Source organism: Pomacea canaliculata, linkage group LG4, assembly GCF_003073045.1.
Source record: "Pomacea canaliculata isolate SZHN2017 linkage group LG4, ASM307304v1, whole genome shotgun sequence".
NCBI classification, from domain to species: domain Eukaryota; kingdom Metazoa; phylum Mollusca; class Gastropoda; order Architaenioglossa; family Ampullariidae; genus Pomacea; species Pomacea canaliculata.
Genome location: NC_037593.1, coordinates 20477562 through 20505561, shown reverse-complemented (window position 1 = coordinate 20505561; position 28000 = coordinate 20477562). Strand labels below are relative to the sequence as shown.

General features: G+C 40.1%; 2 protein-coding genes across 4 annotated transcripts; both read right to left on the bottom strand.

Moving 5' to 3' along the window:
• On the bottom strand, positions 1 to 27993 carry LOC112563239 (glutamate-rich protein 3-like). Of its 3 annotated transcripts, none has more exons than XM_025237061.1 (21): positions 27785 to 27993; positions 27419 to 27512; positions 26616 to 26813; positions 25909 to 26097; positions 25126 to 25215; positions 24481 to 24666; positions 23890 to 24097; positions 23200 to 23386; positions 22712 to 22881; positions 22238 to 22318; positions 21713 to 21802; positions 9218 to 9690; positions 8677 to 8743; positions 7052 to 8284; positions 6357 to 6548; positions 5837 to 5995; positions 5497 to 5550; positions 4649 to 4812; positions 4051 to 4182; positions 3702 to 3793; positions 1 to 3459 (listed from the first exon to the last, which is right to left on the bottom strand). In XM_025237061.1, exons 1-21 carry the CDS (start codon positions 27802 to 27804, stop codon positions 2823 to 2825), a joined length of 4716 nt encoding a protein of 1571 aa, XP_025092846.1. In that variant the 5' UTR covers positions 27805 to 27993; the 3' UTR covers positions 1 to 2822. The 3 variants fall into 3 exon arrangements, with proteins under 3 accessions (XP_025092846.1, XP_025092847.1, XP_025092848.1); XM_025237062.1 differs by having other exon boundaries at positions 5837 to 5989; XM_025237063.1 differs by lacking the exon at positions 5497 to 5550.
• LOC112563240 (serine-rich adhesin for platelets-like) lies at positions 11409 to 20233 on the bottom strand. Its single transcript, XM_025237064.1, has 2 exons — positions 16292 to 20233; positions 11409 to 15501 (listed from the first exon to the last, which is right to left on the bottom strand). The coding sequence occupies exon 2, from the start codon at positions 15344 to 15346 to the stop codon at positions 11711 to 11713; it is 3636 nt and encodes a 1211-aa protein (XP_025092849.1). The 5' UTR covers positions 15347 to 15501; positions 16292 to 20233; the 3' UTR covers positions 11409 to 11710.
• Positions 27994 to 28000: the final 7 nt, after the last annotated feature.

Sequence of the window (28000 nt, the reverse complement as noted above, 5' to 3'; positions counted from 1 at the left end):
AAAAAGTGCATAAAATTTATTTAAAGCAAAGGTAACAAGAAGACAAAGCTTTGTGTGCCACTAGACAATTTAAAAAGAAATGTTAAACTCTGGTTCTACTGATCTCTTGGCCCTCTAGTAAGCCCACAAGGAAACTACATAACAGACTTAACCTAAACAAAAAATATTTCCTCTCAAAAGTCAGAATTAGCACAAGAATCATTTGCAAAACTTAAAAGGTTGATTGTGCATGTGCATAAATCAAAGCTTAATATGCACAGATTTATGCAAGAAAAAGCAATCAGCAGGAATTATTGTATACATAATTTTAAGTAATAACAAATCTTGACAGTATCATAGACACTGCTTTGTTAACATGTTCTGTTTCATAAGGCGCTTAAATTGTACAGCAGTTTCATTGTATCACAGATAGTCAACATTTAATTTGGAATCAAATGAGTTTTAAGCTATTTTATTAAGTTGATTATTGTAAAGTACAGACTGCTGCATTAAGGTTACATCGAGATGCCTAAAATATGTTTCAATTTCAAGATGCAATATATATTTATACACTACATATGCACAAGATATCTGGTCCTCAAGACCAGATACAAATTAATGTGCTTTAAATGAGAAAAAAAAACAACAACCAAGCTTTTAAATTGTAAATATTAAAAACTACACTAAAACATTTCCAAAAAAGACCAAATATATATAATTTTGAAGACCTAGGGAAAACTAGGAACATATCACAGTCTTTGCTTTTCTCAACTAGGCACATGGATGACAGGAGAAAGATTGTTAGTGTTAACATTCTTCGCTATGTTAATGAGATCGACCGCAGCTACAAGAAGTGATTTTATGTACCACAAGATGGCGTTGCCGGCCGTTTTAGTGGTAACAGAGGGTGACGTCGCAGTCACCGTGAAAATTATGTCTTGGACTGCAATCCTCACAGATGTACAAATAAAAACGATGCCACATAAACAACAAGCGGAATTAAACGTTGCACTGGATGCTGCCACATTCAAGCTTTAATGACTAACAAAGTCGCCATCAGTCGGACGGCGTCTAGGACACTACATTGACAAGTGATGAACGAGCACCTCAGTAAGAGACAGGTTCAGAAAAATAAATAAGCTAGGTCAGAATCATGGGTCAAAGGCGAAATGACCCTAAAAGGCAACAGCAAAGTAGATTAAACTGTCAGCAGCAGTGTCGGTGCTAATGACGTTCAGAAAAGCTGGGCAGGTGAACAGCTCGGTATCCCCACAGACAGGTAAATAAAAAAAACAAACTAGGACACAAGGGCGATCCTCTGACAGATTTAATTCCTGCAAGCCAGGTTCAGAGGACACCGGTGCCAGCAGGGATGATGGAGGACTATTACCGCCATAGACCGTTATATCATGATTTCGCGTTTTGCCATGGTGTCGTACTTTCTGACAAACCACATCTGATTCGTTTTCTCTCCCACAAACACAAGGCTTTGGTATCTTGTTTCCAGTCTGACAGTGCGATCACAAGCGCCTGTAAACTACCGACACAACCCATGAATGTCGTTTTACTAGCAACTGAGATCGAACTTGTCATGAAATAGAAATATCAAGAGCACGATATAGTAATTCATGTGCAGATTAAATTAATGAGCCGGATATAAAACAAACAATTTTCTCACCTTTTTAACATTTTACACATAAACATGTAAATAAATAAATATGAAAGTAAATAGAAGTCGAAGCTACGTAAAAGGCATGTAGCTCATGAGGCAGCAGATGCTTGTCTAAAGTTTATAGCTTTGTACTCTCTATTAACCCTTTTTCCGCCAGTTTATTTGCACAACCTTATTTCGGGCACTATAATCGTAAGGGGACATTAACTTCTCACGACGACGGGAAAACATTTAATGCAAGCGCCACAACATGTTTATCTGCACTTTCACATCAGCTATTTCCCGCTTATTAACAAATACAAAGGTTACACAAAACAGGAAAACCAACTTGACAAAGAAGGCAAACGTGTTAATAACATACCTGAGGCTGGACGGAATTTTATGAAACTTATGTTTGCAAACGATATGAACAGTCTGGATTTGTTAATGCCCCTTTCAAACCCTCTCCATTCCCCGTGGCTACGTTGAAACCGTGATAATTCTGGGTAGGGTACTTTGAACTGAGACCGTTTATCCTATTTTGCCAAAGGCTCATCACCATGCGAAAACATGCATGGGTCGTGCATCACTACATAAAAGATAAAAGATGATACTTTAAAAGTGACAGGTAAAGGAACGAGAAGAAGACTCAAGAAGACTGTCAACCACAAGAAGAAATCCAGCAATATTCAAGACTACAAAGAAGCCCGCATGATGAAGGAATACAGAGCGGAAATTACGTCACAGACTAAACGCTTTTCCGTCTATCGAAACAGAATTAGAGGACCCTCGATTTATAAATCTACGAAAAAAATCAGTCATTAGCCATCATAAAAATGAGCGCTTCCTCGGCAAATAGTTTTCATATGTAAATTCCTCCTTTAATAATGCGATATGCTGGAAAGTTGTGAAATTAAATTCGAGAAAGGAGAAAGTGCACATTTGAGTGAAGCACGTGGTTCTCAGCATGTGAAGGCGCTCATGTGTCATCGTTTACTTTCTCTCGAACTTACAGGACTTTCTTCTTGGGTTATAAGTTTTGTTTGTCCTCTGATTCTCCAGTTTTTGTTGGGAAGGTAGGGAGGGATGATTCATTTTAAATTCATTTAAATCTGTTGCCAACTTTTCTTTTTCCGCCGAAAGTGTTTGTTTGAAGAAAAGCCGCAACCATGGCTTCCGTTCTGACCTGTCTTCATCGCCTGGACAAAGCAGTACCAGATGCGCGGTTCAGGGCGACATAGTTATTAATGTCGTTCATGAGTTCTTCCGAAATGGCGTTGCCAGGGGTCAAGGTCAGGTCCTGCAGGGTGGTGTTCCGCTTCAGCATCTCCATGATGGCCTTGGCACCGTCCTCGCCGATGCCGGCGTTCTGCAGCTTCAGCGAGGTCAGGGTGTGGTTCTTGAACAGACCCCGCGCCAAGTGTTTCACGCCCACGTCGCCGATGCGGTTTCCGTCCAGTGCGAGAGACTTAAGGCAGCGGTTCTTGGCGATCCCCTCACCGATGCGCGCCCAGCCTCCCTCGGCCGTGACCCCCTCGTTGGAGCTCAGCCGCAGGGCCTCGACGTACACGTTGCCTCCCAACAGCTCGCCAATCCGCTCGGCACCTTCGTCGCCGATGCCCGTGCCCGCCAAGTCAAGATCACGCAGGATGTACCTGCTGGGCAGGCTGCTCTGGGCGAGGGAGGAGGCGGTGCTGTCGAGGCTGACGCTGTCGGCGGAAGGCTCGGAGGCTTTCGTCATTCGCTGCGTCCTCGCCTCGCGGTGCAGGCCCTGCAGACCAGCGACCAACTGACCCACGCCGACATCTCCAAGCCGGTTACCGTGCAGCCTGCGGAGGTACACGACAGTCACTTACTAAATCTCCGTAATAAAAACACTTCCCACTGTGTGTGTGGAAAAGATAATATATACAGACTTTTATGAACAAATATATAAATGCGTATTTAATTTATAACTATTAAAATTAAAAAAGTCATGGTTTTGCCTTACAGAAGCTATACATTATTAAAAGCTTTATGTGAAACCACTTGAATCGCGATTCTCAACAAACAACCAGAACTATTTTCTTACAGCAGCAGTTTTACTGATGGCTTGGCCTTCAGGACATGAAGAAGATGCGGAACACTTTCCTCTGTGAGAGAATTGAGGCTGAGGTTTAACATCTGTCAAATAAAACAATGGCAGTTATAGTTGGAAGAGAAGAATACTTCAGCAGGCGGAGAATATTATACATATAAAGGAAAAATCAATTTAAATCAGTATACACTCGAATTCATTACCTTATATAAATAAATGATTATCATGCCGTCAGCAGGTTTTATCGGTTTACCATCTAGTAAAAGCAAAACGGTAAATGAGATTTAATAAAAGCAGACACGCCAGCTACCAGTCAGCTACCCGTGATGCAGCAACCACTGACCTCCACCTCCGAAAGCGAAGCAGCAATCGCCTCCGTCACCTTTTGAAGGTCTTCGTCATTAAGGCCGGTGTTGCGAAGGTTCACCGTGTTCACCTTCTCCGCAACCTCCAGGTGACTGGCCAGCTCTTGCACCTGTAGGACACAGGTACACACATCGTCATGACGAATGCCACAGCGAAGGTTATGCTCGCTCTGTGAGTCAAGAACTGAAACGGGTACCTATATCATCCTATATCATCCAGGTGAAGCCTAACATCGGGTAAAAAGGAATGAACATTATTTATTACCTTAATATTTGTGCTGTCCCCAGTTTCCTCTTCCCTCCACCCACCCCTTACAAAACGACATTAAACCTGCTGGTTTCTGCACACCTTGCTGACGTCACTCATCACTATGCCGCCAGGTACAGACATTTGAGGACATGTCAATTAGATGAGAGACGATGAGATAAGCAAGGTCAGTCCCTATCATATGATGAGATGAGACATCAACAAAATTTTCTCTCTATTTCCAAGTTAATAAATTTATTAGTCGTCAGATGTTTACAACCGAATACGTTTCTGTAAACAAGCCGAGCCCTGAACAGTCAGCCTCGTACCTGTGTCTTTGTCAAAGAGACATTAGGGAGTTCCACGGTATCTTCGCCAACCAGGCGCTCTCGCCAACTGTTCTCTGGTGACGTGGCTTCCGGTCTGTCATCTGTCATTTCAAGAGATTCTTCGCGGGAGGTTTCTCGTTCAGCGCGAATACCAGGTCGGTCTCCTGTTGAGTAGCAACAAAAACATGTATTGTGTACTCTTCTTCGCTTTCACTGTGCTCTGTTATTTTCCAAGACATACAGTCCAGCCCAGTCATCTGCGTGCACGCCATAAATGGACAACCACGTGTTTTTGTTGTGTACTTGTCTTGGACTGTCATGAACCCTTGCACTGGGTGGCTTGAGTTGTGCTCACTACCACTGCTCCGTGTCTGCTGATGTACTTGCTATTTGAACCGTTGCAAACTCCGTCTCACTGTGATGCCAGACCTTGTTTACTGATATGTTTGGTCTGTGTTGGAATGTGTGCTATGAACACTTTGAACCTCTATTTGGATGTTATCTTCTGTACAGTGAAGAAATTTGATACATAAATCTCCCTTGTTATTCCTTATTATGCCTTATTCACTTTACCAGTGCAGCAGATTTTTTTTCCGACACCAGGCATCGCCCCACACACACACACAAATAAATAAAATACAGAAATAAAGAAGAAAAGCAAAAACATAAAAAGGACTGAGACGATCATGTACTATATCGATACTTATTTACCTTATTTATGTTACAAAAATTTTCCGATATCTGCAGAAGTGATGTAAAATTAAAAAAAAAAACAACAACAACATTGGTAACAATGAATAACAAAGCAAAGTTCTCTACGTGGAGAAAAGAATCAGACGCTTTCATACCATTTATCACGAATTCGTCGTCACTGTCGCTAGTCTGCTGCTTCCCTCCGCGACCTCAAAACGAAAATTATCATTTTAAAAAGGAACTACGAAACGAGTCAGTGTATGAGTGTTGAACTATGAAAGTTTCTTTCATGATTTAAAACACAAAGACATGAAATAAAGTGAAAAACAGAAGTTGCCACACACAGTTTTGCATTATCTATAACTAGAAATAATATACACTCGGGATTGCTATGACAAAAAACTCAAAACAGATATGCCCCAACGTTTGCTTTTGCCTTTATCAACTTATTTTTTTATGGCAAACGCTTTTGCAAATACTAGTCGTGATACACACCTTGCTCAGACTTCCAAATTTCTTCATCAAGAGACGAAAAGGAGGAAGGCTGCTGCTCCATCATGGCTGAGGGAGGACGCAGCCTGTGTTCTGCTTCATCGTCCATCTTCAACTCGGCTTCTTCTGGTAGGACGTGTGCTGGGCCATCACCTTCTATACCTGGGAGGGAACGAATGAAGAGTGACAGACCGATGAACAAAATGACATACAAGGCACTGAACATTGTAGTTTTTATCTACGAGCAGGAGAGAGTTCTTGACCCAACGATGTTATAAAAGTCGGGAAACGCCTCATTAACAAGACTGAAATCTCTTGCATCGGTCACGGCATTCAGTGACCCCAGATGTCAGAACTGAGGTGAACCCTTTCGTCATTCGTCGCCCATTCGTCACCCTACCTACATCTATATCGTCACCTCTGCTATAACAAATTAAAATATTCTAAAGTTCTATTGACTTTTAAGCGCCTTTGAACCTCCATGTTAACTCGAGTTAACCTTTCTACAACCGGAAGTACTTACCCTCCTCCACGGCGTCATCAGTCAAGCGACTTCTGCTGTTGACCACTCCATCGCTAGTCAGCAGAGGCATTCTGACATGAGCTGCTCGCTCTGGTGAAGTCTGTGTTTTAGCAGTGTCGTTGTGGCCGCTGACCCGACTGCTGCTTCTACCGGATGGTGATTCGCCGTCGCTGCTGCTGCTGTCTGATATCTCTGATAAAGGAAAGAGAAATAAGTCGTAAGAGGACATACCACTACTTCTTCAAGGTTCCAAGGTTTAAACCTTACTTCTGCTTATCAAGATTCCAAGGTTTAAATTTTACTTCAATTTGTGAGTTTTAAAGAAAAGAATAAGGCAATGGAGGTTAATGGTGACCCAAGCAGATGCGTCACTATAATACAAAACAACTCTTTCTTTATTCTTTTTACTTCAAGAATAACAACTTCGTCAGAAAATCGTTGCCCTGTTTTACCTGGCAATTTAAACTGTTTGCTGCCAAACGATACAGTTTTTGAAATCTTTATAGCCGTCGTTTCAATCAAAACTCAGCTAAAAATATTTTCTAATTGTACTTTGTTTTGATACATGAAGAACCATTGGGTCACCAGTGGACACAGCGAGGAAAAGACCACAAAAAGACAGGCAAACAAAAAAGCGATAACAATGGAGTGGGTGGGTGTAAGAACATCAGAGACAAGCACGCTCAAATTCCTACCTTCTTTAGCTTTATCCAGCTTTGGAGACCATAGCAGGGGAGCTGCGTATACCTCCGCGCTGATTTTAGTTTCTTTGCCTTCTACCTGAGGTGCCAACTTCTTGTCTTCAGCCTGACTCTCCGCTGCCGTCTGCTTCATTTCTTCAGGAGGCGTTTTGCTAGATTTGTCGACGATTCCCTCGTTGTCACTCTCGCTGTCACCGTCACTGTCACTGTCACTGTCGCTGCTGCTGCCGCTGCTGCTGCTGTCACTAGTGGCATTGCTTCTCGAAGAACGGCCAGACTCCACTGTTCGCGAGGACGCCGGTGCTGTGCTTGGCTGATCCTCTGATTCCAGGTAGTTTACAGGAGTCGCCCGCTTGCCTTTGGGAGATTTCTCTTCTCCTGACATTTTCTTTGCCGAGGCAGGACTATCGAGCTCTTTGGGTGGGGAGACAACTGACTTGTCGAGTTCTTTATGCTGGCCCTGTGTCGCCATCTTTTCTCTGGCTGCATGCTTCTGGGAGTGGTCCGTGTCTGACTCGGACGCCAGGCTAAAGCTCTTGGCAAACGAGGAGCTGGTGGGAGTGGAGCGAGCACTAGACACGCCCTCCTCCTGTCGCCTCTCTTCCCGCCTATTTTCAACGTTCCGGATCTCCTCCTCTCTCTGCGCTTGCTGTCTCCGCCACGCCTCCACTCGTTCTCGCTCTTCCACCCTCCTCCTCTCCTCCCGCTGCCGCTGACCTTCCAGGATCTCCGCTTCGCGGAGCTGCTGAGCCTTCAGCCTCGCTTCCTCCTTGCTCTGTTCGTCCGCTGACGTCACGCTGTCCGGTCTCCGCTGGGCAGCCTCCTCTCGGCGACGCTCCTCGGTTTTTCTCTCTGCCTCCCTCTGCGCTTCTGCTCTTTTCTCCTCCTCCCTCTGCCTCCTCTCCTCTTCGCGTTTCCGTTCTTCGGATTTCTCCCGCTGACGTCGCTCTTCTTCTGCCTTTCTGAGCTCTTCTATCTCTCGCTTCCTCTGCTGCTGACTTTCTTCCGCTTCTTTCTGTCGGCGTTTTTCTCTGTTTTCCTTCTCGGCGGCTGCCTTTTCACTCGCCACTTCCTCGTCGCTGAAAGGCTGCATGCTGACTACAACCGTTTTTTTCTGCTCTTCTTTTTCTCGCTCATCGGAGCTGTCAGCGGATGATGATGACGATGACGACGATGACTTTGAGCGCGATGACTTTTTTGGTGGTTTTACTTCTTCTGCATCGACAGCTGGAAAATCATGGTAAACACTCAGGTAAACAACACTTTATGAAAACGTGCTGAACAAATGACAAGCTCATGTGTGCAAGGTATAAAAGCTGAGAAGAATCTGTATGATAAACCTACAATGGAAGGTCATCCTGCCTTCTAGCAATTGGTCTTTAGTCAATTCCAGAGCACTTTAGGCGGCATATAAGCCTTATTAACCTTTTGTTATTGTCTGTAGTTTAAGGAGCACCACAGATTCCTACCATAGGTCAACTTTTACCCAAATGTTTTCTTATCCAGATCCCGCCTAGGCTGCACATTTTATCGTGAATTTAAACATTGACATCATACACTTTCTCACTATGTATCCATGGAAACATGTGCATGGCACTGCTTTATTTTCCGCAGCTTACCTTCCATGGAAAGAACAGTCGTTTTCTTATCGCCGTTTTCGTCTTCATCAGAGGAGAAATCATCGATCTAGAACACGACAAATGACAGGACAGTCACTTTCAAGAAGTGTGGTTGTTCAATCGCCTTGTTTACAACATCTTACCGTTTGGTGGGGAATAGCTAACAGAAACAGGCACAAGACTAGTCGATGGATTTGTTGGCGCCTATTATATTTTGTTGTTTATCACTATTATATCGACTTTTCTTGCTCGCATCTGAACATTAGTGGAAAATTAGATACAGCTTAGGGACTGTCTACAAATGAAAAAAAGAATATTTGTAAAGTAGTGATCCTTTTGACAGTAATAAGTATTTGCAGTGGTTATTTTCACATTCCCTGATCTGTGGATCTTTTAGTTTAGCTCCTTTTTTTTTCTCTTTTTTTTCTTTTTTTTTTTTTAATCAAATTCAACGTTTGATTAAATGCAGCACATACAGAGACAAAATATTCACGCAGCTGTAGTCTTTCAAAAGCGCCCAAGGGGTGAATTATAAGGCTACCTTTCTGCCTGTCCCGTTGACATCCATCCGCCCAGCAGATCGGTCAGCAGCTCTCCTAAAAGTACCCCGGCTAGTTGGCGACTCGCGAGATTTCAGCTCAGTCGTTGGCGACTCGCGAGACTTTGGTTTACTCATTGGCGACTCGCGAGACTTTGGTTTACTCATTGGCGACTCGCGAGACTTTGGTTTACTCGTTGGTGACTCGCGAGATTTCAGCTCAGTCGTTGGCGACTCGCGAGACTTTGGTTTACTCGTTGGCGACTCGGGAGACTTTGGTTTACTCGTTGGCGACTCGGGAGACTTTGGTTTACTCGTTGGCGACTCGCGAGATTTCGGTTCAGTCGGGGAATGGCCCTTCTTAGCCTTGTATCTCTCTTCTTCCCTTTCGGACCAAGCTGAGGACGCGGACTCTGTCTCGCTCTCTGATTTAGCTGACTCGTCATCCTTCCCTCGGCTTCCATCATCTTTTCTACCTGTATGCCAAAAAAAAAAAAAAAAATGCAATCACAGACAACATTCAGGTAGATAATGTTAGACTTTATTATTTTTTAGGACACGACCGGGAACTGACCATTTCCAGAAGTCCTTTCAGCATCAACCGGATCTTCGTGATAAGTACGCCTAGGAATTATAGAGGCAGGAATACTTTCAAGTAAACAATGTGTATGGCTACTGCTTTTTTGTTGTTGGTGGTGCTGCTTAGGTATAAGGGTGCTTGTTGGTTGGTGGAATGAAGCAATCGAGTTAGTGTTATATTTCTATACACACCAGTCATTCCCGCTAATGAAGGCGTGGAAAGAAAGTGAGAGTGCTTCTGACTTTTAGAACTACGTTTGAATTAGCCTTTTGCTGTTTTAAGAACTATAAAACGTGGCACAAGATTTCCATCTGGCCTCTGTGGTCTCATACCGGTTAAAAAGCCTGAAAACAGACTCAGGGTTGCTCGAGACATTTGTATCACCTTACCGTAAGGCTTTCTTTCAGACATCTCTCCTCTTGTCTGTTGTTCTCGTGTAGATATCTTTAATATTGTTGTTTAGATATCTTTACTATTGTTAAAGACCACAAAGCCCAGATGAGAATGTATTGAAAGCATCTGCTTACCGTTCCTATTGTTTGTGTGAATGGCATGACTAGAACCTCCGAGTATCTTGTAATGTATACTGTATACTGTACTCTAAATATTTTGTCTTCTAATACTGAACTGACGAGCTGCGAGTGCCTGTGCCAGAAACAATAAAATCTTGTTCGTTCTCTTTCTCTCTCATCACATCCTTCCTCTCTCCCAGCACACCTGTCCTCCCTCGCTGTAATAGATAACACGTATATATATTATTACTCGCCTGTTGTATACACACGGCGGGACACACACTCTCTCTCATGTATATGCACATACACACAAACAGAGAAAAAATTCAATACTTGCAGTATTGATAATGTATTGATTGACACTGAAGTAACAAGGGAATCTATACAAGATGGCATGTACATAATAAAGCTCGTGCCACAAACATGTGTGTCACTCTGAGATTGCTAGACTACACCAGTGCAATATACATTTAACATTTCTAAAGTGCATTTTAAATAATTTAGTTGAATGAACAAATGATTTCCTTCAATTAAAAAGTGGACCTGAAAAGTTCATAAGAAATAACATTCGAAATGGTGTGCACATGCCATCACAAGTATAGAGCATTAGCTTTCACGGTCGGCGCTAACATCAAAAGCAAATCTTGACCAACAGTTAACCAAGCCAAAGAAGCTACACTTCATCTATGAACGGAAAGAACAAGATTGATATTTAAGAAAAACTGTGTTCAAGATCTCGTACAAAGCCATTGCAAGCCTGAACCGATTACAGTTGCCTGAGAATATGGAGCGGCAATCCGACAGTTAGATATTTTGATCTTAAGTATATTATTACCAATGAAATGCTTTCTTAATTCAGGAAGACACTGCCAAGCTCTTCACCTACTCCGTTAGGATATTGCCGAATAATCCCTAATGCTAAAAAAGCCGAGCGTGCAGAAAAACAACAGTGAGCAAGCATCCATGCTCAGCTGACTTCAGTTGGAGTTAATCTGCCTTCAGTCATCAACTGACTTCTGCCTCTAGAGCAGTGGTTCTCAAAGTGTGGTCCGCGGGCATAAGTCAGGTGGTCCGCGGCTGACAGTCGTCATATGTCAGCAAAGTGATGTTTAAAGTGATGCATTCCTCGAGAGATGTTTAGGCCTTGGTGGTCCGCCATATTTTTTTACTAACGACTTGGTGGTCCGCCATAGCTTTTACTTAAGTAAAGTGGTCCGCGGTCCGAAAAACTTTGAGAACCACTGCTGTAGAGGACCTTCCATGTTCTCATCGTCACAGAGTTGCCTGAGTTCCTTATCTGTCTTCAGTGTCATCAGCGGTTAGACTGAACTTGTCAGATACTTGGTAACTCACTGCGGCAGAGGATACCCAGGGTATGTCACGCACACTTTATCATCTCCTGCACTAGGTAGGAGAGGAAGTGTCGCTCTTCGGCCCGCTGTCAAGGTCATTAGCATGGCTTCCCAGGTCAGGTTCACTGTCAAGGTCGTTAGCATGGCTTCCCAGGTCAGGTTCACTGTCAAGGTCGTTAGCATGGCTTCCCAGGTCAGGTTCACTGTCAAGGTCGTTAGCATGGCTTCCCAGGTCAGGTTGGCTGTCAAGGTCGTTAGCATGGCTTCCCAGGTCAGGTTCACTGTCAAGGTCGTTAGCATGGCTTCCCAGGTCAGGTTCACTGTCAAGGTCGTTAGCATGGGTTCCTAGGTCAGGTTGGCTGTCAAGGTCGTTAGCATGGGTTCCTAGGTCAGGTTCACTGTCAAGGTCGTTAGCATTGGTTCCCAGGTCAGGTTCGCTGTCAAGGTCGTTAGCATTTGTTCCTGGATCATGCTCGCTGTCAAGGTCACTAGCATGACTTCCTAGGTCAGGCTGCGCGATGTGCTCTGCTCTACTCTCTAAGATGAGTGTTTCTGGACCGTCGTCCTCAAAGTACATTGATTCAGCTAGAGGTGATATTTCATTATTCTCTATAGTTAGTTTGTTTTCAACATCAATTGAAACATCTTCTTTTACCTCTATTTCAACATTTTTTGGCATATGTGATTTAGTCCCATCACTGTGCAGTACGTGAACCACATCTTTAAATGTCTTTTGAAGTTTATTCATTTTATTTGAACAGCTTTCCATTTCTTTTGTTTGATTTTCGGATAAATCATTAACTACAATTTTGATTCTTTCCCCATTTATGTTCGACCTCTCAATTTCATCTACTTTTGAAACCTCATAACTTTTGGATTCCTCTGAGCCCAAGAAACACTTGTGTGAAACTCTCGTCGTACTCTCGTTGTCATCGTCTGGTATGTACTGATCCGATGACTCAGGACCAGCCAGGACGGAGCTGGTAGCGGAGTCCTGTAGACTGATCATCGTCTTAACCATTGCTTGATTAAAAGGCGATCCAATTTTGCGAAGCATCCGACTCCTTACAAAGGGCGAAAAACGACCCCCTGGCACAGTTTCCTTATTTTGAACAACTTCCTGTGGGTCTACACCAGCAGGCGCATCTACATCATTTACAAAGCCACCATCGTGCTCGACAAAAGAAGGCAAAACTACATCATCCACAACACTACCGTCTTCCTCCAAAACAGAAGGCATATCCTCACCATCCACAACATCACCATTTCCCTCTAAAAAGTCAGGCATATCTATACCATCAACAACAGCATCATCTTCCCCCAAAAGCTTGTCAGAGCTCTGCGGACCTCCACACGTGGTTGTTGTAGAGATCGGGTATCGATAGCTCCTGGAAGGTTCCCCAATGCTAGACGAGCTGTCATGATCTTCATCATTGTTGTCGTCCTTGTCTACATTTTCGATGTCACGAGACTGCGCTGTGTCGCTGTCTATTTGTCTCACTTCCTTCGTTTCAACCGCGCTTGCTGTTGGAACATGGTTATAAACCTCTTCCTCCTTGATTACTTCAGCCCCCGTAGACACAGTTACTCCCTCTTCACTTACTTTGACATAACCGTCTCTGCTGTTCGCGGTGTCGGACGCCCCATGGCCACAATCAGTGACCTTTGCCCTGCTCTCTTCATCTGCGTCTTCACATCGCCAATTATCTTTCTCGTCGTCGGGCCCTACTTTGCAACTTGCCAGTTGTGCTAAATCGTCCTCACTCACCCACCGTTCACAGACATGCAAGTCTCTGGTGATACTCGGCACAGCTAAGCTGTAGGGTGGTCCTCTCTGGGGACTGAAAGGCGTCCAGTCACCATGGTCACGGCCTCTATTGACAAACAATAAGCTTGGCGTGAAATGGCCGTCATGCTCTTCCCTCTCCGGCAACTCCGGACCCTCGTCTGAACAATCGATTGTGATGACAGGGGTCAGTCTGCTTTGCTCGGAATTCAAAACTTCAAATACAGGTTCGGTCTCTCTTGACTGAAAACTTTTTTCATCCGGTTCACTTCCTGCGCTGTCAGATTTATGTCCGGCGTCGTCAGGCTCCCTCCCTTTGTCGTTAGGTTCACTTCCTGCATCGACAGGTTCCCTTCCTGCCCCATCATATCCACTTCCTTCCCCAAGAGGTTCACCTCCTGCTCCATCAGGCTCATTTCCTTCCTCAACAGGTTCGATCCCTGCACCATCAGAATCATGGCAGGAGTTGGCAAGCCTGGTCAACCGCGGCAGCATCTCGTCTTCATCGACGTTCTCGACATCATCCATCATCTGATTGTGCTTGGCGTCTGCTCGGAATGGCGACTCTGAGTGAAGCTGACTGTTATCGTCTGTAATTTCATGGCTGATGACAACCAAGACAGTCTCTTCCTTCTCGATCTCCTCGTCATCGTGACATGCCTCATCAACTGGGGATGTCACTATACTTTCGTGAACTGACTGGTCAGATTCGTCTCCGGGTCCTGACTCGTCACCTCCATGTCGTTTGACCTCCGGTCCATCGTGATCTACGGTGCTGACCTCCTGCTTCCCACAGGTGTTCTCAGAACCTGGAAAATCTGGTCTGGACATGGCAGGATAATGCTGGGCTGTGTCTGAATGTCCGTCTTCGACTAGCAGGCTTCCGTTGAAGTCGTCTTTCAGGGGAGGAGGATCGTCAGCAGATTTCTCCATGTCGATGCTGTCAGGTTTGCTGACGTCTACAAAGTCGTTCAACTTTCCTTTTGGGCGTTTCTTCACAGACGAATTTCGCACTTTTCCCGGTTTGAGTTTTCTGTAACTTTCTGACTGGCCTCCGCCCAGACTGTTGTGAGATTCGTCATTGTCTTGTGCTGCTGACGATGAAGACGATGAGGACGATGAATACTCTACCGAGATGTCATGATTTGTGCTAAATCCCCTAGAAGACGACGACGATGATGACGACGATGATGATGATGATGACGACGATGATGATAATGACGACGACGAAGACGACGACGTCTCAAAGGCATTGTTTCTTTCTCGTGCTGAGTGTGAAGAGGACTGAGAATGATCATCAGGGAAGGAAACTGTTTTAATTTTTTTAAGGGAGGATTTCCCTGGAGCCTGTTTAGACTTTAGTCCCATCTCTTGTTTTCCTTCACTAGCTTCCCCTCCAACATGTGATGTGTGCTCACTTTCACAATCACCTCCATGAGTTGGCCATCTTTTCTCATCTTGATTAGACCACTTGGCTTCTTGGTCTTCTTTGTCGCTAGATGTCCTGGGCAGACAAGTTTTGTTTTTTCTTGGGTTCTTGTCTGAGACAGGATCAACAACTGTTTCAAATTCATTCCGAGGGGAGGCAAGTTCAGATTCAATATCAGACACGTCTTCAACAGTGTCTTGTTCTTCTTTCACTGGTGCAACTGTCTTAACTGTTATCAGCTCGGCCTTTTCATTATCTGCTTTTACGTAATTTTTGTCTTTCTTGGATAATGAGTTACCCTTCCTACCTTCATTTATTGAAGTAGACGAAGAAGAGGAAACTTTATCAGGCCCAGAAAATTGTACTTTGGATTTTTTATGATTCTTTACAGATGAAGAATACGAATCGACAGAGGAAAAAGATGACAGTTCGGTTTTGACATTGCACTGAAGGAGTGGACCATTTGTTTCCATATTGGCACACCCTTTCCTACTCTTGCTATGAGATGCTTCATAAGTCCTCTCTGGCTGAAGCCTGGCTCCTGCTTCTTCACACAGGCCATTGCCCGCTACTTGCAACTGCTTGTCCCTTCCTTTCTGGTTATTCTGTGAACGAGAAGACGCACTCTCTGGAAAAAGAAAACAATCACCAATATAGCAACCAGTATGAGCACCTTGGAGATTAACATTAGCATGAATATATGCTGCTCATCTCATTACAAATGATATTTTTTCATCACTTACAAATCCAAAAAAGGAGGTTTTTTAAGATTTAAAAAAACTCACAGACTTATTTTCGATGTATACTTAGATCCCAGATATTGGACCTATGTTAATTTTTCCCTAGTACCCTGCCTGATTAAGCTAAATTAAGAAATATTTATATAAAAAATAATTATTGAACATGAAATTGAAACATGTCCATCTTCTAACATGTTGTCATCTCTGTGTATTAATGTCTTTTAAACATTTTATTATGTTGCTGTTTTTTGATACCTATCAGCATTTGGTTTATCAGTATTATTTGGTCAGAATCAGAAGTTGGAATGGTCAGTTAGCTTATGAAGAGCTATTTTATGATGGCTGACTTTGGCACTCAAAACATATCCGGTGTTAACTCAGTAAAGTATTGTTTGCAAAACTTATCTTTTACTGTTGAATCATATTATTATAATTATTCATCAATATGATTTTTTCAGAGAGTCATTGGCTTGTAACATCAGACTATTAAATTTGAGGCAATACAAATAGCAAACTAATCCTGCTTTAAACAAACGAGAAAAAAATCTGATTTTATGATGAAACGTTCAAGTCCAGTTGAACTAAGATGTCAATATTGGAAAAACAAGCAGCCTGGAAAAAAAAATAATGAAAAAGACATTGTGAATGAAATATTCTTTCAGAAAAAAAGGAACTAACCTGGCTGAAGCACCAACGTGTGAATGACTCAGCCATCAAATGTGTTGGTGACTGCAGTGTCAAGACAGCGACGTGAAGGCAAAACTCATCGCAGTGTGAGGTACTCGTGATAACAAACACCAGGTGACTTCAAGACTCAAGCGTGATAACTAAGACGCGTAGCAGTGAAAAGACAGCAAGCTGATGCATGCAAATCAAATCACCACAAATTAAGTGTAAGGAGTATATCAAACACCACATGAGCACACCAATATACATGAGTCTCAAGGAGATGTAGGGTCTATATTTCAAAAATGTTAAAAAAGGTTGGTATCATTCTTACAGACAAAAATATAGTCCAGAAAGAAATGTATATTTGATTTTCAACAGGGTGGCTGGTAGAAACAAAACAATACTAATAACAAAATGAAACCACACCAGATTTTATTGAGTTTTAAGAATAAACCAGAAATCGCAAAACCCCATAAAATTTATGTCTGTGTTATCAGGTGTCTGCTATCTATTGTACATAGTACACATACATATTTAGCGCCTATTTGTGGTAAGCTGCACATGAACCACATAATTTCAGCACCCTGAGCAAAATTATGTCCATGATGGTACGGTGTTTTATTCTTGCACTTTTCTTGCATGATCTCCGTCAAGTGCCATGTTCTGCACTTCCATGTGGCAACAGAGGGAAAAAGGAAGAGGAAGTATGAGAAAAAGCAAGGCTGGGTGGGTGCAAAAGTGAGAAAGTCAGCAAGTAAACATGCAAATGTGTGCCTTAATGTTTGCATCTTTGTCCAAGTGTGAATATCTAGCCCTGTGCATTGTTTATGAGTAAGAATGAGAGAAATAACAGGTCAATACAGTGAAAGGCATCAATAAGCCTGCAGCATTATTTTCAACAGGTGTCTTTTCATGGATTTCATGCAATATAGATGACATCATCAAGAAATTCCTAGAACTGAAAAATGCTAAAAATCCTGTTCTCTAAATGTCATTATCGCTCTCCTTAAACACAGAAAGGAAAAACTGCATTAAGACACTTCATGCAAAATTAACAACATATCAGTAGAAACAACAAAAACATGTAGTGTGCAAATTTGATGTAAGGATAGAGATATACATATGTTTACGAACCGATAGTAAGGAAAAAAGATACATTTATGAACCCATAGTGATCGATAAAGAAATGTTTATGAATTGATGGTGATGGATAAAGTCGAAGAACATGGATGATGAGCATATATACGTTACAAAAGAGAGCAAATAATGATTATGAAATGAAAGATAAATTCATTATACGATTAACAAAATTAGAGATTAGAATGAGCAACTATTTCAACAACAACTAAAATAAAATCCTCAATATTTAAAAGTGCAATTTTCTTGTGACATTAACTTATTCTTTATGATGAAAGTGTCTCTTGAACAAAAGCTTTGTCTCATATATAAGCTGTCCTCTGCCAGCTATCTCATTATTCTACCTTCATGCCAACTGAAAAAAATTAGCTGGTTGAAATATAAGCTATTTCTTTTGTAGAACTTTTTCTTCTTATTACGAAATCAGCACATAGGTTTCATTCCATATCAATAGGTAACCAGATGCATACCACATGAGACAGAAAGACAAGAAGGGGAGGAAATGTTTTTTACACTGAGCTAGCTACTAAAGCTGCATCACAGCCAAGCAGCCCGCCCTGTAAACTGGTGCCATGTGCAGACAGTGTGCCCGAACCCATCACAGGTAGTCATCACTGTATTGGTGACAGGGTCTAAACCATTATGACACCAAACTGCATAAGATAAACATACACAGTACACAGGAGGAAAAAGGTAGAACACATTACCCACAAAAAGTGTTCCTTTCAGAAGAAACATACGCACATGGTTACAAATATATCCTGCCTAAATCAACCAAGCTTTATCAGTATCCGCTGAGAGCAACACCATTTAGGTGCAGCTACACTTCCCCAGACATAACTGTCTAAAGAATGTTCAATCAATTTATTTGTGCTTATTACATCATAGGACTGGCAAGGTTTTCCTGCAAAGAAAGACTGCTTTCAAATATATAATTATGGTCATTTTCTTGACAATCAGTATACAGGTCAAGGAACTGAGCTAAAATGAACTGAATCAGTGCTAGTCACAAATCATTCTTCTTATGTTTCCTTTATGAGTGTGCTTTTGAATATGATTACTATCATCTATTCCAGAATATCTCTTTTATTAGTATTCTTAAAAACCAATTGAATGTGGCGCTTGCAATGGTATTATTTATTTTTATCAACTAATATTCTTCATTACACACTAGATTACTGCAAAGTGTGAGGTATTATGTTGTATAACTGGTTGATGATTACAAAATTAAAAGCACTGCTAATTCTCAAGTGTTAGGGACAGAAATGTCACTTGTTGTGATCAAAATGTAATCTCTATTTTTTTTTTTAAATGACTTGTTCATATAGTCTGTGAATGGCACTGTTAGTCAAACAAGGCACATAAGAAATTTCTTCCATTACAATGACATCCTTTAGCAAATAAATTTAGCTAGTAACAATAAAATACAAAGTGTTTACCATAAAAAGAACCATAATTTAAAAATTTCCTTCAGTTATAGCCTAAATCTTCATGTCCTTGTTTCTGGCCACAGTTTTAAATTACCATTAAGCTACATGATCAAAGGCTTTATATTTACTGCCATGTTGACCGGTCAGAGAGTGTTTTAAATCAGAAACTAGAGAACGTGTACTCTAAAAGTATTAAAAGCATTGCTGTCTCAAAAATTGTACACTATTATTTCTAAGGGCTGTTTGCTACTGAATTTTCAAGAAGATACTATACTTTAGATGATCTCAGCAGTATGTCAGTAACTACATGTAAAGATGCGTGGTTTTGTTATTGTTGGTATGTACAATTTCCCTCTTCTATTGCCTGATAGGTAAAGGCCCTGTTATATTCAAATATGGCCTAAGAAAAGAGAGAAGAAGTGAGAATAAGGATGTTATTATTATTAGTTGCAAATATTATGAACTACTTGTATAGAAGAATGCTCCTATAGTGGTTAGTTAACCATTTCAAATGCACCAATGTATGTTTCCTATTTGTAGACAACAACTTAAAGCAAGAAACATTTTTCAGATCATTATACATAGGTGCTCTGCCAAATGGCCCTAGATGCTAACTCCAGGCAGACAGCTCTAACTTTAACAAACACACTGAAAAATATTTTTGAATTCTACTCGTTAAATGAGTCAGTCTTAGCAGGCTTTTAAAAACACAATGAGACCATGCAGTCATTGTCTGTGCAGACTTATCGCATGAGAAAGCAATATGAAATTATACAAATAAATTTTTTTTTAAATTTGTAACTCCGCAGTACAATTTCCTTTCTACCTGAACTTTTTCCTCATTAATTAATTAATTAATGTTCTGATAAACCTAGAATTACCTGCAAACTATTATAGAAGCAATTATAAAGTTTGTGAAATTGTGCTTTACAATGTGGAGCATGCTAGAAGCTTGACTCCTTTCTGTGTGTAACAGCTGCATGAAAGAATCTTCTATGCTCTCTAAAAGCTGCACAAATGTGGTTATCTCCCTGCACAGATTTTCCTTGAAAATCTCTAGAGACAGATGTAACATGTGATAGTCAGGGGCTGTCAAGCTTTCAATACGCTATCCAATTAGATGACAGCTGCTTCTCTTCAAAGCAAGATAATCACAAAGTTACAAGCGGTGAAAAGTGGCTCTCCAAGTGGCCGTGAGGCCCCTATGCTACTCTAGTAGCTTGTGGTTGATTTAGACATGATATATATCTCCTCTACCTGTGAACAGAGCAAACTTCACGAGAGTTACAAAATACAGAAAGCAAAAAGAACTACGAGAAAACATTTCTTTGTCAAAGATTCCATAAGGAAAAAGTATAGCTGATCTATCCCATTTGAGTGTTTCACTCTGAAATAAAAACAAGCAAAAAAGGTAAAGATATACCTAAAATGGTGATTTAGACACAAACAAAAAAAGTTTATTTTATAAAATGTTTATTGATGACACCAGTCAAGTGATTCTATTTTCTTAACCCCTGGAGGCATCTGGGTTGTATAATACCTATTTTCTAACATCTACCTGTATTTGTACTCTCTTGAGTTTTTATTTTCTTTATTTTTAAATCTCGATGTGTCCAAAGAGCACATTATATGTACATCACTGAATGGTTCTTACTAGGTTTATTCAAGCAGAAACTATAGTGATTTTCATTTGATGAGCTCATTTGTCACAAGCGCTACTGTAAAGATACTCAACTACTGCGATGCACTCAGGCACAATGGACACATTGACATTTAGAAATAAAGAAAAAGAAAAACTCAACAGATGACTTGAGATGACAAAGCTTCTGGTTTATTCACATTCTTTGTTTAGGCTCGATGAGACTAACAGCGAATCACTTCGCAAGAGGCCAAGTGTTGGTCTTGGCAGACAGACAGCAATCCACCTATACACATCCATGGTGGTACCCACTGCACTAGCTAATACTAGAGATGTCATTACAAAGAGTACAATAATAAACATTTAATCTGCTCATGACCAGACAGTGATGAAAAACAGCAAGTGTCATGCAGTCTGTTTCGTGATGGTGATGCAAAACAGCTGGCATATTTTCAAATGTTGTGAGTAGAGCTAAATTACTGGATTAGTTAAAAATAGACTTTTTAAAATGCAACATATATTAAGCTGTAAACTGACATAATTGATTATTCATGCTTTGGCAGGACTAAGCAATTGATTCAAACATTAATAAAATAATAATTATTAATTAACAATTGTTAATAATAATACACTAATTTTGTTTTTCCTTTATAAAGGAGAAAAAAATTGTTGTCTCGTTTGTAGATCAAAATGTGTCTATTTAATGCTAAAATCATTCACATCGACTTACTCTTTTTTAAAAACAGTCTTACAATTATTATTAGATAACAGGCTTCATTTAAAATCTAGACAGACAGGAAATTCTCAGCATAAAGAATTCATTTAAGTCAATTTAGGAAAACAACCAGAATTTTGAGGTATCTGAGGTAATTCCATCATACCATGCACACATACACATGTACACAATGTATGAATGTACTGATCGATATGTATCAATATGTTAACATGCACTGTACATCGTGCACTTTTTGGAAATGAGATGCTTAAATGACTAAAACAGATCAGTGTAAATATGACTGCCACACATCTCTCTGAAAATTATTTGACCTTTTGTGGACTTTTTGATGTACTTTTGTTTTCAAATATGCTTCTTTTAAATAAAATAGTTTTAACAGTATGTAGCTCAAAGATATATTCTAAAATTCTTTTTAAAATTCAAAAGGTTCTATAACTGTGAAAGCACTTGGTTGTAGAGAAGCAAATGTCAATGCAGATTCCACCTACCTGGAGTTTTCTCAGATTCACTTTCAGAGCTGGATCGGCTGCTTGACAATGGAGAGGACCCAGAGGTCTCAAAGTCATCATCATAGTTATCTGAAATTTTTCATAGTTTTCTATGTAAAACTCTAGACATGCTTGCAGAAAACATATAACAGCACAGGCATAAGCTAAATAGAATTCTGGCAAATTAAATGGAGAAAACATTTTTTTTTAAATTTTCAGACTTAATGGATGGATTCAAGGGAGCTTGTTAGAAATTTCCATCTGTAGCATGAATTTCAAGCACAACAGTTATTTTTTTGGAAAGTCACATCAGTAAAGGGATAGAGTGTAAGACGCAGTTAATGGGGCAGCCACACATCCCACGGATATTTTTAATTTTACCTTTTAAAATAATTGAACTTTTTCTGATTGTATTTGCTGGTGATGCTCATTCAGTAAAAAAGCAAAATTAGGTCTTTTATAGAATAGCTTGCAAACGGGAAGAACGCATTAAAGACATCACACACATATTGTAATAATTCCCACCTTTATCAACCTTGTCAGCATTTTTATCATACTGTTCATTATCATCCTCTTTTTCAACAGCAATTCTCACTGGCTTCTCATCTGGAAGTCAACAAGCACAACATGGATTATGCAAATGAAATTATGTTGCTCAAACCTTATAATCAGTAATGTCATTTCAAGCATAAAAAAGTAAACACTGACAAAAAATAAATATGAAATTAAACATTTAATTAAATATTTTAGTCTTCATAAAAAACAGCATGTCAGTCATATGCAATAAAGTTTTATTTTAAAGCTAATCTTCCATAGCAATGCATTCTGAGGAGAAAAGAGAAATTTTTTTCATTGAGAGAAGAAGTTTATAAAACACACTTAAGACTAAACAACTTAGAACAATAATGGCAGAAGTCAACAATAGATGTCAAACTGTTATTATGGAATAGTAAGGTAATTGAGTAAAAAGGATGTGCCACACAGGTTTGTTGTTTTTACCTGGATTATCATGTGGGCTTTCAGATCTGTTAACTGCAGCCTTTGATTTATCAGATTTATCTTTTGTGCTGGAAACAACAATGACCTCCTCTGCATGACTCTCTGGAGGGCGTTTTTTCTGCTTGCATGGTGCTTTGTTTTGTATCATCACTCCCTTGGCCACTTGACATCTACAAGCAACCTTTTACACTTAGATTAAGCAATTTTTCTGACAGATTAACAATAATCTAAGTCAGATTCAGAAGGCATATTTTTAGCAAAAGCTTATGAATATAGCCACAACATAAACAGTAAGTTAAAACTTGTGTTGTGATGATGCTACTCATAATATTTGTATGTATACAATGGCAGCAGCAAAATGTTCCTTAATTTACAAATTAAGTGATCATCTATGGAAAATAGAATGTGCTAATAACAAAATCGTTGCTTAGATGCAGACCTGATCAAAGTAAAAGAGTACCGCAAGCAGACAGGGTTATGATACTCACTTATAACAAGGCACTGCTCCATCAACACAAATTATGCTGAAATGCCCCTGCTTGCCACCTATCTTGGCCCCAGGGGAATGGCGATCCTCACAACAAGTGCTGACACGACTATCAACATGTCCATCCACATACAGTGTTAGGCTGAAAGGATAGCCTCGATGTCGGTAGGAAATGAAGCTAAATTCACCTTTAGAAAAAAAAACATAAAAAATGAAGGACTTTACTATAAGAAAAAAAAAATGACAAAAAAAGAAATAACAACACACAATGCTTGTTCTAAAAAAAAAAAGAGAGAGAGAGAATTCCGCAACATTTAGTTACAGCAGTTTCTAAGTTGACTGTGACAACAATCTTGCTGCTACATATGCCCCATATGAAACTGTCAGGGTGGGATGACATTTGTTACTAGTACTTCGATCAAGACATCATGCTGCCAGTGACCATGTAGTTTTGAAATTTTTTTCAGCATGTGACGTCTTTATATGAAACCCGACAGATCCATAGAGATTCTATGATAAATGTAACATGCCACAGATTTTATACTCTTCACAAAGCAAGTAACAGCTGCAAAGTCTCCTTGTAACAAATACAATGTCTACAAAACAAAGATAAAACAAACTCTTTGACTCCAGGGCAGAACAAAGTCATCATCTCAATGCAAATAAAAAAAAAATAAGCAGGGGAGCTCACTTCCAGGAACAAGTCTTTCCTTGAACACTGTTAAAGTGTTCCCTCCACAGTGCTGCTGCTCCACCTGTATCTCCTGTGTTGGGTCCATCTGCTCTCTGGCCAAATGCAAATCCCACCCATGATACTTCATAGTTATTTTGCACATTGACTCTTGCTGTCCCTCATGCATTTTGGCACCCTCAGGACGGTGGAGGCGGGAAATGTGACCCTGCATAACAAAAGGAAAACAACCATTTTGCTCTCAATGCTCTACCAACAAAAATGTTTGCTAAAATTTAAAAGACAAAATTAGAATGTTTGTTAGCCTATAGCCAGTGGGTGAGCAATGTTATCTAAAGCTATCAAAGAAAAAACACAATTTCTAAAGATCTCTGCTTAAAGATGATCTTCAGAGGTACATAATATAGATGTCAACCTTAGAACATAAAGAGTACATTCCTTATGTGCAAACACTGTAAACAAAATATATTTATAGTCACCAAACCATAAACAACAAAATCTTGAGAAAAACTTCTCCCCATGATTGAAATATCTAGATATAATTAAATGCATTGATTCCCAACTGTGCACAAAGGTATTGCTAATACATACATCAGTTGTAACTGGTCTTTGAGGTGATGTGCTCTTTGCATATCTTGCACTTCTTAGAGAGCGCCCGCTCAGTGGAAATCTAGGAGGCAGTGGCACTCGTGGCATCAAGTAAGGGGAGCTAAGTCCACGCCCCTGCTCCATTTGAGACATCATCATGGCATACTTCCTCAGAGCTGCTGTGTCCAGCTGAAGGCAATGGATTTCAGTCAGATGTCAGTATATATCAGAAGTAACTATAATATTACTTGATCTAAGACTACATAGCAAACCAAGCATACTTCTGCACCATAGCACTGTATTCCTTTTGAGGGAAGTCCCTACCATGCAATAAATAATCTTTCAATCAAAATTGGATGTGCTAAATTGATTGCTTTCATTAGACACCGTTCAGCCATGCTAGACCACCATAAAATAAAGAGTCTAAAAGCACATGTTTTAAGATTTTTAAAAGTTTATGTTATGATTATGAAAAAGTATGTGAAATCTTTGGTCTATCTTCAGAAAAAACAACAGTTGTCCCTCTCTACAAGTAATGCTACATTCAAAATGACAACGCTATCAATATTTTATGCTAATTTTAAAACAGCCTCTCTCAGATAGAGCTCTTATTTAGCCAAGAAAACTCACAGCCAATACACAACTTACTGAGTACAAATGGCGTGTGTCAATATGATCGTTACTTCCTAATTCACGGTGTGATGTGATAGGCTGGCCCTCGTCATCAAGATAGAGTACCTGAAAAAAGGACAAATAACTTGAAAGTATAAGGACAACGTGTTAACTCTGGGAAAACACTTTAATAAAAAAAACTGTGAGGACTTAGTTGCTCAGCTGGTGAAGTGATTTGCCAAAAAAACATCAAAAATACTATTCCTGTCAGCATATGCTGAAGATAAGAAAAATTGTTAGATCCATAAGTCAATTTTGCCTACATTTCAGTTGAATTTTTTGTGGTGATAGTCTGTTAAACGAAAAAACAGCGATAATGTAAACTAGGATGCAATATGATAGGCAGTCTTAATCTCAAATGAAATGCTGTTGGCCTGCTATGACTTCTAGGAAAATTGGTGGTGGTATAAATCTATAATTCTATGATCTTAAATTGGTCACACAAACACATTTACAGCAAGTAGAAAAAACTCTGAAATAGCATTATAGTGGTGATTAAGACTAAACATGTTTCAAAAGTTGGCAGCAATCCGGATTAGAATCTAAAAAACTACATGATTCTTACAACAATATGCCCAAAAGACATAAAGACAAAAACTGAAGGCTAAGCTGCAAACAAAGACTGCCACAATGCTCAAGTGAACAAAGAAGTAATTTGCTTTCAGCAGACTAATAAGAAGACTATTATGAAGACATATCTACTCATCAGCGGAAGTGCTGTAGATGGATGAAGAAACAAAAACAACTAATGTAACTTACATCGCCATCATCTTCTGTAGATGTTTGAGAAAACCTGGAGTCAGGCCGGGCACCTGGGGCACTGTATGGGCGGTACTTGGAATTAGGACTCCTCCCACGGGGCTTAGAAGTTGGGCTGGAATATGGGCGGCCTGCTTTTAGGGTTAACAATGGCAGTATTTCCTCATCGCCCTTTCTGCCACGAGATGCCTACAGGAAGATACAGGGACAAGCAGATGTGTATTAGGACAGATATGTGACATACTAGTAGCAGTTGATTGCATAGCATTCTGACAATGAGGTGTAAAATTAACCATAATTAAAATAATCTCTTGACGTTACACTGACATTGTATAATACTAGAGTCTATACTGCAAGGTATGCTGGATGAAATGAGAAACCTGAGCAAAAAATGGAAAATCTGCTTTGAACGCATGAAAGAGTGGATCCATTAATTGTTTCTCATGCTACATCACCCCAACCCATGACCACAACCCAACCCACCCAATCCCCAGACAATTGATTAAACATAAAAAAATTGTGAAGCAATATAATTCATGCAATCTTCGACTGTAAATCTTTTACTGTTATTTATTCACATCTAATATAAGCTTAATATTGTTGTTATTATGTCTGTTAGTGGCATTTTTGGGTGCACTGACCATAGCTGTTAACACTAAGTAGAGGAACAAAGAACTTGCAATCCTAAAATACAGGATCATGCCTACCCGAACTCTCTGGACCAGTTGTATCTTGGCTATCTCCTCTAACTTCTTCTTTATCTCTGCCTGTCGAGTCCGTTCAAGATCCAGTGTTTTATGGACTATCGCCTGTGCCAACATGTCCTTGACATATTTCTTGTGCTCCTTGCGACTCATATTGAGTCTGTATGTTGCTTCTGATACGATGACACCATTCCTTGACACCTGTATGTCAAAAGATACATTACATAAGTATAGACAAAAACAAGTAAATAATTATGTTTCTAAAGTACCAGCAAAATAAAAGGGAGAAAGCAAGAGATTTTTATGTCTGTACAACCCATTTAAAGTGTGTCTATATCAATCACTATAGCTTAAGAATAATAAATGGATGTGACTATAAACATGTGCAAAACACTAGCAAATTAGATAAACGGAAGAATAATGGAAAAATCTGCTCAATTACTATAGCTGTGCAGTAGGTTTTTTTTTCCCTGAGCCCATGTATAGTAGTTTTTTTTTCCCTAAAGCTGAGCAGTATGTCTTGGTGCACCACTTTTTTAATCATCTTTTTCTTTACCTTAACTCCTTGCTCTCTGATAAATTTTAACACCCTTCCCCTCCCCGACATTTTTCACCTTCAGTAGTGAGATTTCTCTTTAAATAGGTGTATTCAATCCAAATCTAGCTATACGTGCATACTATGCTATGTGAACTAATGCTTCACGACTATATTCAGTCCAAAGAGACGTACTAGACAAAAGGAGTGACAGAGCATTTAGTCTCAGGGTTCGAAGAAGCTGATGCATACAGTGATCAGCTCCACTTACCAGTCCCGACTTGACAAGATGACGCCGCTTACGAGTATTGGCAAAAAAGCCTGCCAGGTGTGTGTCTGTGAGGCTGTTGTATGTAGCAAGAGGCCTAAGATAACATAGTTTAACATCAATATTCAAGTTCTTTATGTAGCTATATAATGGCTGCAGGAATTTCCTGAACTTATATATATATCATTACTATATGAAGTTAAAACAAAAAAATTCATGCAAACAGCAATTTAATTCTAAAATTTTCTATTAAAATGATCTCAACACGGCCATAAACGATTTTTCTGAAATATGCATGCAGGCTGATAATTCATCATGACATTCAACAAATATTTTAAATTCGAGCAAGCAGGACACCCATTAACTCACCCATGATCAAAGTGACTCATTTTTCAAGCTTGACAAAGTACAATTCCTCGCAAATATTAGAAATGAAAGAAAAAAACAGATTATGAATTTTACGATGAACAGCACACATCCAACATGGTTATCTGCAGATCGCAACACATATTTTGGTTGCTTCCACCCAAACAAAAGTCGTCGTCCAGGTGAGTCACGTGACTAGCTGTTACAGTAGTGCCCCTA

Excerpts from the sequence above, each read along its gene's own strand:
- LOC112563239 (XM_025237061.1), bottom strand. The coding sequence starts at position 27,804 with ATGAGTCACTTTGATCATGG. Across the intron at positions 22,319-22,711 it reads AAGCCCACATGATAATCCAG|ATGAGAAGCCAGTGAGAATT; the intron begins GTAAAAACAACA and ends GTTGACTTCCAG. Across the intron at positions 5,996-6,356 it reads TGATGACGCCGTGGAGGAGG|GTATAGAAGGTGATGGCCCA; the intron begins GTAAGTACTTCC and ends GTTCCCTCCCAG.
- LOC112563240 (XM_025237064.1), bottom strand. The coding sequence starts at position 15,346 with ATGGAAACAAATGGTCCACTCCTTCAGTGCAATGTCAAAACCGAACTG.